This window comes from Meleagris gallopavo, chromosome 6 (genome assembly GCF_000146605.3).
Source record: "Meleagris gallopavo isolate NT-WF06-2002-E0010 breed Aviagen turkey brand Nicholas breeding stock chromosome 6, Turkey_5.1, whole genome shotgun sequence".
In the NCBI taxonomy this organism is placed as follows: Eukaryota; Metazoa; Chordata; class Aves; order Galliformes; family Phasianidae; genus Meleagris; species Meleagris gallopavo.
In genome coordinates, this window is record NC_015016.2 from 41,328,716 (window position 1) to 41,341,718 (window position 13,003).

General features: G+C 41.0%; 1 protein-coding gene across 2 annotated transcripts; it reads left to right on the plus strand.

The window, feature by feature from the left end:
• Positions 1–191: 191 nt before the first annotated feature.
• CDV3 (CDV3 homolog) lies at positions 192–12,868 on the plus strand. Of its 2 annotated transcripts, none has more exons than XM_010712937.3 (5): positions 192–210; positions 1,138–1,217; positions 2,263–2,399; positions 3,387–3,549; positions 4,423–12,868. In XM_010712937.3, the coding sequence occupies exons 2-5, from the start codon at positions 1,207–1,209 to the stop codon at positions 4,547–4,549; spliced, it is 438 nt and encodes a 145-aa protein (XP_010711239.1). In that variant the 5' UTR covers positions 192–210; positions 1,138–1,206; the 3' UTR covers positions 4,550–12,868. The 2 variants fall into 2 exon arrangements, with proteins under 2 accessions (XP_010711239.1, XP_010711240.1); XM_010712938.3 differs by having other exon boundaries at positions 4,852–12,868.
• Positions 12,869–13,003: the final 135 nt, after the last annotated feature.

Here is a 13,003-nt window from a genome sequence, read left to right on the forward strand (position 1 = left end):
GCTGCCGGGAGGGCTCGCGGTGTGTGATGGTGGTGGTGATGGGGAGAACGCGAAGTGAGCGCTGGCAGCTGGTATTTGGGGCCTCGCTAACGCTGGGGTGCTCGCGGCTTTCTGGCTGGAGCGAGGGCGACGGAAAACCTTCCTGCTTTCTTGTCGGTGAACGCGGCTCTGGTGGCTTGGGTTGGAAATCAAGTTCCTTAAATGTGAAAGGTGCGTTAATTTGGGAGCTGTGCTGTTTCCATGGAGATGGGGGCATAAGAAGTCTGCGAGCTCGGAGCTGTGGAGTCGCACGTGTGCGGAAGCCTCTGAGTCCTTAACAGGCCGTGCGGTGACTCCGGGCCGCTTCTGCTGTCGCCTCGGGGCAGGTCGTAGCCTGGGCTACAGGTCGGTGGTGTGCTGGGCTCCTCAAAGGAGCTGTGTACTTAGCTGCCCCACTGGAAGGACACCGAGCCGTTGGCATGCATAGTGCGAGCAGTGTAAGGCAGGAAGTATGTAACTGCTAATTAGGCAGCGTGTGTCTCAAACTGGTGACTAAGGAGAACTGCTCATCTGTTCTGGTCTCCTTCAGCCCTACTTTAATAACACCAGGACCTGCTGAAGGACAAAACTGGCTCCGCTCAGATGGATTCCACCTTCCCCATGTCCTTCCCAGAGGCTAGAAGCGATTCAGGATATTCCTTGTTCTTTGTATCGTGTGAAATATGTGATGGAAAAGTAAATCTCAAGCTTCACGAGCATTCAAGCTGTCATAAAAGCACAGTAAAAAGGAAAGGTCTTGCTCTGCATTTCACAGCTCTCTGCTGCACAGTCCTGTTCCCTACTTGGTGTTCCTTGCCTTTCCTCTAGTTTTTTTGCTACGCTAATGTGGTTATCTTTCACTTGAATGCCTTTTTTTGCTGGGGCATTTTGTGACTGTTGTAGTGAGTTAAAATCAGTTGCAATTAGCTCACTGGCACATTATGGGGATGTGCAGTAAGTTAAGGGAGGAAAGAGTGGGATCTTTTTCCTTGTTGGCAGTGGTGCACAGATTGGTTTGCCACAGAGCTGCGATTCGCTTTAGTTTTCTTTGTAAAATCTTGGCTATCATCTCTTCATCGTTTGGTAAAAAGATGGTAACAGCTTCTTTCTCTCTTACAGGAAGAGGATGACTGGAAAGAGTTTGAACAAAAAGAAGAAATTGATTATAGTGGTCTTAGAGTTCAGTCCATGCAAATAAGGTACTTTTTTTTTTTCCCCTTCTCTTCCCCATCAGACTTATCATTGCATGTTTCAAAGGACTGTTCTTTTTCTCTCCACAGAATATGATTAAAGAGACCTTTGATATATTTCTGCTAGTGTAGATCTGATTGCTGTGGGATAGCTTAGGCCATCTGTCATTTTGATGTTTGGGGCCTCTCTTTTGTTTGAGACTTAAAGTTTTCTCCAAGTACTTAAAATTCCCCTTATGTAAAGGTAACAGAACGGGAATTTCTCTGAGAGTAATGCCAGGTAATTCCTCCGGAATCACTTGCATGATGTAAGGATATCTGACTCAGTCTGGAGCAAATTCCTGAATACTTGCATTTCTGTTTAAAGAGTACAAAAATATAGTTGATAAAACCACGATGTTGTGATGAGACCCGCAGGATTGCATTTGTGAGCCTCATCCAAGATGCTTTGTTTGCTTTTTCATTAGATTCTTCCTGTAGTCTGACCAAAGTAAGTCCACTTCAATCTGTTCTGGTTAATAAAAAGGTTTCGATAAGTTGGAAAAAGGATTTTAATGACCACAGTTTTAGGCTGAAAATATGTGATCCTTCAAGTACTGATAAGCGTCAGCATTGATCTGCTTCATTATCAGGTTTTTCCCTCTTCGAAGGCAAGGAAGTCCTGGGCTGTTTACAGGTTTCTGGTCCACAAGCTCTCCATACCGTCAGAGTGGCAGAGCAGATAAGCGACATGGGCTGCTTCACTGATGGAAAAGCGAGTGCTGTGCTTTTCTAGACAAAAGGCCAGCATTCTGAATGCTTTTGACACTGATGTGTTTTCAGGCGCGTGGAACTTCCTGTCACAGGATCCTGTAATGACTTAGTTTACGGACTCAAGGGTAGACTGGACAAGCAGATAGAGGACAAACCCACTGGAGACTGTTGATTATCCAGCTCAGGAGATCTTTTAGCTGAAAACAAGACACAAAGTACTCAAGGTGGGGGGGGGGGAGAATGTAATGACTTTGTGATTAGTAGTATTTAGTGTGTAATACATTTCTTTTCTCTCTTACAGTGAAAAAGAAGATGATGAAAGTGAAAAAAGAGAAGAACCTAGTGACAACTGGGAGGAAACCAGTGGTGTTGTAGACAGATCATCTGGTCCTTGGAACAAGTCAGCTCCTGCACCAGCACCTGTTGTTGAAACAATTGGTAAATGTGACTCGGTTGTTGATTGTACCAGTCAGAATTGAGCTACTGTGAAGGCAGAGTGCAAGGAGTAGTTCCTACTCCTGTGAGGGCTTCTGAGGAACAGAGTTGTTAAAGCTGCCAGATAATTACAGTAAACATGGCAGCTGTCTTTTTATTTCAGGCTTCAAAGTGGGGAGGATGGAAAGCATCTCATTTTTTATTATTTTTAAATTAATTCCCTCTACTTCATAATTTGCAAAGAAATCAGTTGAAAGCATTTCTGTGGATCAAAAAATATTGCTTTGGTGATAAGTGGGTGTTCAGCCCATATCTGATGTTTAGTGTCACTTCCTGAGTAGGGCTCAATCATTAATAGCACACTGTAGTTCTTTCAAATCAGATCTAGGTACACGGAACATGACATTGCAAAATGAATTCTTTTACTGGGAGAGGACTTTAAATTGTTTAAATTCAATTCTTAGTATTGGTGGATGTGTTTGTTTCTGTACCTGTACAAGGGGAAAAAAAATGTGTTATTGTAGGCTTTTTACCTTAAATGTAAGCTATTTGAGTGTTCCCTTCAGCATATGGAGAAGTGCTGTAAATGAGAGTTGGCAAGTACGTAATTACATGTTTAGATCTCAAGTTTTAAATGCAAGCTGCTAATAAATTGCAAAAAAAAAAAAAACAAAACAAAACCAAACCAAAAACAATACAAAAAAACAAACAAATAAATGTATTCTTAGAGATTGAGGCTCTGAACTTCAGGGAGCAAAATGCCAAAACTGCATTTCAATTCAATACTGAGTATAGATAAAATTAGGTGACATGGTTTTTCTGCCTTATCTGGAATATTTGCTTCCCAAGTTTTAAAAAAATGCAGTGGCATGCTTGTAAAGTTCTTCTTTCTGTGTATGTGTGGTGGGTTGGTACTTTTTTCTTGGTGTTTTTTTTTTTCATGATGAATGCAAACTTACCCTGTTGTCTCCATGTTGCTCCTATGACTAGTTACAGAACCTCCAGAGCCAGTTCAGACTGGCGGTGTATACAGGCCGCCTGGCGCCAGAGAGGGTGGCAGGCCTCGGAGGGCACAGCAAGGACCACCTGAAATCTATAGTGATACACAGTTTCCATCACTGCAGTCTACTGCCAAGCTTGTAGACAGTCGAAAGTAAGTACATTGCATTAATTCCTTGAGAGAGATGTTTTTACCTCTGTTCTATGTTGTTATAAGGACTAAGCCCAAATCTTTCCATAGAGAAAGAACTAAAAAAATCAGTCTCTTTGGCAAAGAGATGGGAAAGGTCTTAACTATAAGAAAGACTTCCCTTGAAATAACTTGTATAGGATGATGCCCAGTAAGAGAACCAAACAAGATTCCCGGCTACTTAATTGACTTGCTGGGGGATTTTTCCAAGTAGAATGTTTTTGCTCTTGACAACAACTGATTTCATTAGATGCTAGCTGCGATGAGGATCTTTGATACCAGTTGTCAGAAAAACAATTAGAATGTCTGAGCATGCTTCCTTCTCATCAGAGATGCGAAGGTAACTTAAGTAAAGGAAGATAAATAGCCTGATGTTTATTTCATTTGCTTGGTGTTTTGACTTCTCGATGTGGTATTGATCAACACAGCCTAGCTGGAGCTGTTTCCTTTGGTTTCGGTGTGACTTTGTCTGCTTGGCATATGAGATGTGCACTAGGGCTTGAGTGGTACAAATTGGGCAAAGGTGGAAATCTGAGCATTTCAGAAAGTGAATGGGTTTCTGTTTTCAAAACATTATCTTTTGTAAATATACTTGAATTTATTTTAGAGAACTTTAATATTGAAATGTATGGTGTAACCTGAATTGCACTTGAAGATAAGCTTGATTCTAGCGAACAGGTTTTACAAGATTTGCTTAGGAATGTTTGTCTATTCTGTTAAAACTCTAGACCTTAGTGTTTTCTGTTCATAATATGATGTTTTTGTTGGAATGGGGTGGAAATCAACTAGAAATTTACAAGCTAGTGATACTTACTGATTACATTTATTTTCCCATAGGGATAAAGAAATGGAGAAGAGCTTTGAAGTAGTAAAACACAAAACTAGAGGTAGGGATGAGGTCTCAAAAAACCAGGCACTTAAACTTCAGCTAGACAACCAGTATGCTGTGCTTGGGGATCAGTAGAGCTGCATACACGTTACAATTAAGGAATGCTTTTTTGATAACCCTTCTACTAAGGTAACTAAACTACAGCTAACGGCTATGATGAACGTGCCACCTTTTTTCTGCTGGATCTACTGCAGCAAGTGCAGAATACTTTGACATAAGTGATCGGTTCTCCTGCACTATGGAAGCATATGTTACAACTTCTCCATTGGATATGGGGCAAATTAATGTAAATGATTGAACGAGAGTCATCGGTGTTCTTTAATTGCTCAGAAAGATACCTACAGCCAGTGGTCATTTCAAAATCTTTTTATGTTCAGATACTGAGCCTTCGTAAAGGTTGACTACCTCAGACTTGCTGCACTCATTGTGGACACCATGTGGATCACAACTTCTGGAAGAGAAGGTTACAGCTGTTTTAGTGGCCATCTGAAACTTGAAACCAGCTCTACTGGATTCCTGTCAGAAATCCTGCAGAAGTCAGCCATTTGGTTCCAATTTGCTATAACAAAGATTTAAGTGACCTTAACGAAAAACCTATCCTGTTCCCCTTCCGAGGAATCCTGTCATGTGTAGCCATAGCCTACCAGGGACTTCTGGAGCATACCATACCACCCGTGCTACCCAAGTATAACACAGAGCTGTAGTTTGTTTACCTTTTTAGATAGCTGTACTGAAGCAACGGTGAAACAAATTAAAACTCATTCAGTATCAGATTGGAGGATTGATGGATTTGAATGGTCTGTTTGTATTAGCCATTTTCACAGTTGTCTGTTTAAGCATTTTTTTCTATTTTCCACCAAAAAAAAAAAAATGCCTTCCTTGTTTCTGATATCAAATTACAGTGTATTTAAATGACAGTGAAATATTATAGTGAAATAGGGTTTATTTTGTTTTGTTTTTTTATCATGAAATTTGTTTTTCTCACCCTAGGGCACTAAGGGTTTTGATTTGACACAGAGATATCCAGACTCCAACTGCAGTCTTTTGAATTTATCATCTTAAATGTGAGATACATGGCAGTAGTAATACCAGAGGAAAGTAAATAAATTATCCTTTGTTAAGAATGGGTATTTGTCTGTTAAAGGGCAGTGGTTACTTAATAACCAAATAACTTGTATGGAGGGATGACTTATGCTTGATAAGCCTTATTTGCTTGACTAGTTTGGTGAAGCCTGCAGGCTTCTTGAGGCAGAAATTCCTCAAAGTAAAACTCATAAATGGTATTTAATAAAGTCAGAATGTTGGGTAAGAACAGAAGGTGGCGACTTCTTTAAGTCGTTGTCATTTCTGAATTAATTGAGTGAAGGTAGGCAAAATGGCACTGATACAGGACATTGCCCATAACTGGTTCAGTCAGCAAAACCTGACGTGTACCAGAAGTGTTCTGCTGTAACTTTTTCTCTTCTTATGCCAGAAGGAAAATGAAGTACGCTAGTGGCATGCTCCAGTGTTGATGTTTCTCAGAGTAAATGCCAAAAAAATAAAAAGACCCAACATCTCAAAGTGTTGCCAATGGCAAGAGAAACAAGGGAACAAACCAAAATTTGCTTGCTTGCGTGGGAGTACTGTGCATTTGCAGAGGATGATGATAGCGTGGGAATTTTGCGTAGTTGGGTTCCTTTTGTCTAACTGCTGACTTGCTTTCAATTTACTTCTCTGAGGCCAATGGGAATTTTGCTGTTGACTTTGGTGGGGCAGGGTTTTACCTGGTTCTTCTGCGCACAGACTAAAACTGGCTTTGCTCTTGCAAAGTTAAGTCTTTAAAATTTCTGCTAGAAGCTGCTATTAAAGAGAGGGCTCGAGACTCTTTTCAGTCAGAGACTTTGGAAACTACCCGGCTGAAAGACTGGTACCAATACCTTGAGCTCTTAGCCATGTATCTTCCTTGAAATACCTTGTTGCCAGCAAAACTGTTGATGTGTCACTCAAGATTTCTGTGGAATTCATGGTAAATGGGCACGTCACTTGATGTGGTAGAAATGTGAAATCTTAAAACGTTTTTCCTGATTCTCTAAAGCGATTGAAGTCGCCAATGCACATGAATCAAGTTCTAATCTACTGTACGAAGGGTAGATGAGACTGTCCATTGTACCATCTTTGAGTTTTTGGGCATGGCCTCTGGCAGTTTAAGAAAACCCTGTAACAGCTTAAAATGAAATAAAATGGAAATATACATGGATTCTGGAGTGTAATGAATCTTTACCTTCAGTTCTAGCTTATAACCCTGTGATAGCTGAGCAAACATGTTGCATTTGGGTCTCTTAAGGATCAAACCATGCAGTGGGTAGTCAGCGTTCTGCTCAGGTGGGCCACGTCCAGCAGCTTACAGCAGTGCACATCAAGGTGAATTCTAACACAGCAGCTTAGTTGGTTGGCCATCTGTCAGAGTGTCTTCTGATTGCCACTGCATAGTGCTGCTTTGAGACTGAATTGAATGTGAATGATGCTTTGTGCTTTTCACTTAAGCTGGCTTTGCTAAACTAAGGAATGAAAAGCCTCGTTTTGCTGCTGCTCACAGCCTCACGGGAGTCCATCTGCTACTGAGAACTATTTCGGGGTCTTTTCTTAAGCATATCATTCCAGATTCCTTCTTGAGGCATAAAAGGGGAGGAAGAAAAAAAACGCAGCAGACTTCTGCAGTACAGAATGTTAGGCTCCTTTAGTGTTTCTTGTGCTAAATACCATCGCTAGCAACTATCAAAATGCCAGTTGTCAGTATCTTCCTTTTAACAGTTAGCTCTTCTGCATTCCTAAAGCTTTGAAAGTCAGTACTCTAGAAGCACAGTGCGCTTTTAAAACTGAGGAAACACCACTTTCTGCTTTGTTGATGCATTCATTGGAGGCATGCAAAAAATGCCAGTTTCATTCCTTTAGAGTGCTTCTGGAAGGCTTCTGCTATAAATGAAGGATTGTCAGTTGTAAATGTGAGCTGCTTAATACCAGTTGGTAAAGTGTTGTGTAGTGCTTCAGGAACTTCATAACACGTAATATGCTTTAGTAGTGGATTATTAATGTCCATTTTGAGTGTTTGATTTTTATTGTTACTTTTTATTGTTGTTTCTTTTCTTTAAAACACCTTTGTAACTTATTAAGGCCATAAAATTCGTAGCTTGATAGGAGAACGTGTGCATGTGTGTTACTTATTGGGAAAGGAGCAGTTCACATCTGTGGCTCTTGGTGGTGCAGTGCTTAGATTGCCTAGCTTTTGCCACTTAAAAGAAACAAAACAAAAAGGTGGATTTCCCAAGTGCCTGTTGGAGGAGTCTGGCGTATGTATGTGCTTGAGCTAATGAAAAATGGAGGAGAGGATCAGTTTTGTTGTTGCCCCTACTTTGCCCCCTCACTGGTTCAGTTGTGCTTTATCTTACCCACAGGTGAAGGGAACTGCTGAGAAGTGGCCCTCTGCTACTGCCTCAGTTATGTCTCTGCAGTTAGGTGTAGCAGTCACGTCCAAGGTTACTCGTAAGCTTAGGAATAGCTGAGTTACTAAAAGCACAAATTGTATTAGAAATCTGATGTTATAGGGGCTGAGGTTTCTTTTGGTGTTTGACTCTTATCTGTTGATTTTTCACCACAACAAGGCAGAGGTTTGTATACAGTTTAGGTCAGGGAGACGATGCAAAATCGATAGGACTTCACATGATGGAATTTGCTTTTGCAATAGTTATATTTAACTCTGCTCAAGCATTGTTAAGACTTGCATGTGATTTTTGGATTCAGAAAGCAAGTGTGTAAAAGGGAGCAGCAAATCTGATGTGTTTACCAGTACATTATTCAGAAAAAAACAAAGTCATTTTAGTCTGGATATAACATAAGAAGCTGCAAGCTGTAGCAGATGGGAAAAGACAGGAGAAGACAGAACTGGGTTTGGGTTAAGGTAATTTTCATGTATTATAGCTTGGCTTCTAAAGCACAGATGTAGCTTCACCATGTTCTGGGGGAAGCAGAATAGAAAGTAATCTTATTAAGAAGAAGAAGAGAAGATGGAAATAAAGTATAACCCCAGGAGAGAAATGAGAAGGAATAGGAAGGCTTTATGCTACGTGGCAGTACTGAATGCACAGCAGGAGGCAGGGAACGGAGCGTGAGCACTTGGGTAGGAGGGACAGTGCTGCAGAGATCAGCACTGCTTTCAGAAGTGATGAATCCCTGTAACTCAACAGAAGCATTTGAAGTTCAATAGTTTGAGAGGGCGTCCTGTTTCTTGCTGCCCAGAGAGATGGTGGAGTTTAGCCTTGGTATGAGGCTGTGTGTAATCGCTTACCTAGAAAGAGAACCAGGAAAGGACAAATTCCAAGATAGTACAACGGTCTTATTAGGGAGCAAGCTTTCATATAAGTATTAAAAATGCACCACAGTATTAATAAATCATCAGAAAAAGCGCATCTCAAAAGCAGGAATGGAAATGTATCATCATCATCATACAACCTTATGCAGTGAAAAGAAGCAAATGTTTTGTAGCCAGAGTGCAGGGCCAAGAGAGTGGGGTTTGGCCTTGGTTTCCCTCTGAGCTGCCGTGTTAACTTGGAGTAACTTGGTTTCACTTTGCCTCAGCTTCTCCAGCTGTGCAAAAAATACCTCACAAGGGTGCTGTGAGGCCGGAGGTGTTCTTAGAGGAAGTCCTGGTGCTGCAGAAGGACTGAAAATCATTATAAAAACGTTCTTACATTAGCTTTGGTTATAGTATTTCATGCTACTCTGGAGAGAACTTATTTTTACAGAATGTAACCCGTGCTCTAGTCAAGTATTACATAATTAGATGGTTATTTTAATAAGCATGGTCATAGTGCTCAGCCTGAACCTTGCCCTAACAGGCATTTCCTCTCTGGTTAACTGTGCAACCCAAATGGTTTCTTAATATAAGGCTTTCAGTTTTTACCTGGAATACATCAAGATCAGTATTGCTGTATTTTGTAAACCCCGTGGCTGAAATAAAGTTCTGCTCAGAGCTGTCTCTTGTCTTGTGGCTGTTCTAAGGCTTGCTCAAATTGCTAGAAACTAGAGCTGTTCACTCATGAAAGCATGTAGCTGTGTCACGTGACATGGTTCGGAACTGGGAGTAAGCAGAGGAAGAGCTAGGAAGGGAGAGGAATAGAGATGCAGAAGAAATGCTCTATTTACTATTTCTGCTGTTCTAGCAGTTAAGTGCAGTGGGAGGAGCATGAAGAAATAGTTGTTATGAATATGCCTTTGCCTGCTGGTGATTTCAAGGTTCATTGCTCAGCTTTTACAGCAGGGCTCCAAATAGCAGTAGAGAACACAATGGTGACATGTGTGCTGACAAATCAGACCTCTGGTGGGACAGGACAGAGAGAGATGAGGCCCTGCAGCTATTTCTCTTACTGATATTTTTATCGTTATGGCACCTCTAAGACAGTTGTTAATGTGTATCAGCAGTGATGATTCTGTGTCAGAAGTGATTACTGTTAGATTTCAACAGACTACTGCAGTTCCTTTGGAGGGAATGTTCTACTAGCTGAATGGTGAATGTTAAAGCAAAACATAGGAGGATTTTTTATGTACTTAGGGTGATGATATGAGTGGCATTTTTCATGCAGCAGTGAGATCAACAGACTGGTAACAGGCTTAAAGCGGCCTTGAGGAATGTCCTGTTATATGGTAGGTAGGAGAATTCTAAGGCATTCATCATTCTTTCCCTTTACAAATAAGCTGCCTTGTTCTTACTGCCTCTCCCAGCTGTAATTTATGCTGTAATATTTTTCCATACTGTTCTGTTTGCTTTCTTGACTGCACATTGAGTAGATGTTTTCATCGAGCTGCCATGGTGATGCCTAGATCGTCCTCTTGAAAGATCACAACTAATTCAGAACCCACCAGAGCATGTATGAGTGGTTTAAAGCCTTTCCTCTACTCATTGCCTTTTGTTTTTCCTGTTGACACTTACTTTGTGCTCTTTGCCAGGTTCACAAGTTAGCTTATCCTGGCAATCACCTCTTTCCCTAATGCTGACAAACCTATTAATTTTCTATGGGCATTGAATTTTGCCATCATATATACAGAAGTCTTCAGTGTCATGTATGTAATCCACTGTTCTTATCAGTGACAAGCATGACTTGCTCATGTCTTTTACTCAATCTGACCTTTTCTTGTCTACCTTCTATACAGACATTTTCTTTCTAGCTCAGTTGTTACAGCGCTGAAGTCATCAAGCTGTAACTGCTTTATTTCAAATACTTTGCCTATAGAGGAGCATTAGTTAAAATGTTGTTGCGTTTTCTTTTAATTTAAACAAACCATTTGTTCTCTATCTCTTTCAGAATATGTACAACAATAACAAAATGATTCAAACCATAAATACGGCTGATAAATGAGAGCAAAGACATTGCTAAGCAGGTAAATTGTATGTTAATCTGATCTCCAGGAGCATAAATTCATGGGTTTCAGTAGAGTTGCTCCATATTCCTGTCACTTGGCCTCAGTTTCATTAAAACTTAATTTGAGATCTTACAGCAGCCAGAACTCAGCACAAGAGAACAAAGCCCACGGCAGACTTACTTTAAATTTCTCTTTCCTTTGTTCATGGAGAGATGAAGCAAGCATATTGGTTCCTTGCTTTGACCAGCAAGTGCTCAGGCATGCCTGCTCTAATGCAACCCGGTGCAATACTTAACTGGACACTGAAATTAGATTATATTTGACACTATATTTGATGAAGGTAGTGCAGCAACACAGGGGCAGGCTTAGTCGTCGTCGCTTGTTTAACCTCTTTACATTCTCATCTTGTAGGTTAAAAGTCATACAACTATTAAGTAAGGCTCAGTACTAATTGCATTTACCAGGAATGTGACAGTTAGGAATAGAGTGGAGGTGGTATGATGGAAGAAGACTCAGACTCTTTGGATGTATGCTTGCCTCTTAGGAGCTGTACTCTCTCACTGTTGGAATATTATGTCATTCAAAACAGCTGCTTTCTGCTATTAGCAATGATCTGTGGTTGAGAGGATGATACCTTATGTTAGGTATTCTACTTACAGTGTTTACAATAGTGGCTGCTGGGGACTGTATCAAGTCTGTAGGGTGGAGGTGAGGTTTTTCTCCCATCCTGCCACCAATTCCATTTTGAAAGCAGAGGTAGATCAGAACAGTTCTTCATGGTCTTTCCTACACATCCTAAAAGATGTAGCTGTGCTGCTGCCACTTCATGGAGCCCCATGTTGGCCCTATGCCTCTTGTGTTACTTAACCACTCTGTACCCCTCAGGGCTGACGAGCTCTTGCTGGTTGCACTGTGTCTTTAGTCTGGGAATTTAGGTAGAAGGCAAACTGGCTTTGTAAGCTGGCATGGCTGTTTTTTACAGATTTGCTTTCCTGCAGCTCAAACCACAGCGCCACTTTTTCTTCACTATGATATTCCCTTCTTTTGTTCAGCTGTATTATTACCCAGCCAAGGATCTTGATCCAGGTACCTCATTGACCATTTACTGAGAGAGCAGTTCTGTAAGCAAGAACTCACAAGTCAGGATCATGCTGTACATCACCAATCTAGGCTCTAGCACCATGTACACAGCTCAACTGCTGCTGCAAAATGTTTAGTAAGTAAATACAATATTCTTGAGTCCTGAAGAATTGATGTCTAGATCCTCAAAGGCTCCATGACAGCTCATTCCAACATAATGCAGCAAAATGAAAGGAGTAGCACTGGTTGCAGTAAAACAGATGAGCTATGAGAAGGAATGAAGTTGTGTGACTGGTAACTTGTTAGTTCAAGCACAACTGCCTTGCCTGGGCAGTAGGAACATGGTCCTGCCTAGAGGGTGTGTTTGGTTTGGTTCAATAACAAGACGACACAGCAAAGAACAGCAAAGAGGACATCTCTGTAAATGAAAATATGAAACTGAATTTACTTTCAGCAATGTACGGGAATGCCTCAGCACTAGAGCCAACCTGAAGTAACAAAGATGAAGCCCTTTGAGTTCTTACAGCAGTACAAAAGAAAGGAGGATACTGTCTGGCTGGAAAAAGGGTTGGTCAGGAGCCCATCCAGCACAGCAGAATAGAAGATTATCACTATGTGGCCCCTCACAGTTAACACAGGAACCTCCTGGTGCCTGTATATTTATATATCCTTATAGTAATAATTTAAGTTCAAAACCTAAGCTATGCGTATATATATATTTTTGGCAGTAGTTCTTTTTTACCCTGGTTTCCCTCTCATGGTTTCTGCATATGCCAGCTTCTGACTGTGCAGCGCACACCTCTGTTCTACTTTTGTCCCATGTTAGAGTAATGGTATCAAGCTCTGTAAAGCACTTTTGTGATGTTTCCTGTAAAGAAAGCTGAAGAAAATAAATTTATCTTAACAGCAGCAACTAAATTTAAACCTCCAGGTTTGTCTGTTTGTGTTCATCTGTCCAGTGACTCCAAGCAATGACAGCAGGTACTTGTGACTTGACAGCAGCATGCTGTCACCGTGGTGCTTAAGACTTGGGATAGAAATTCTCTTGCTTAC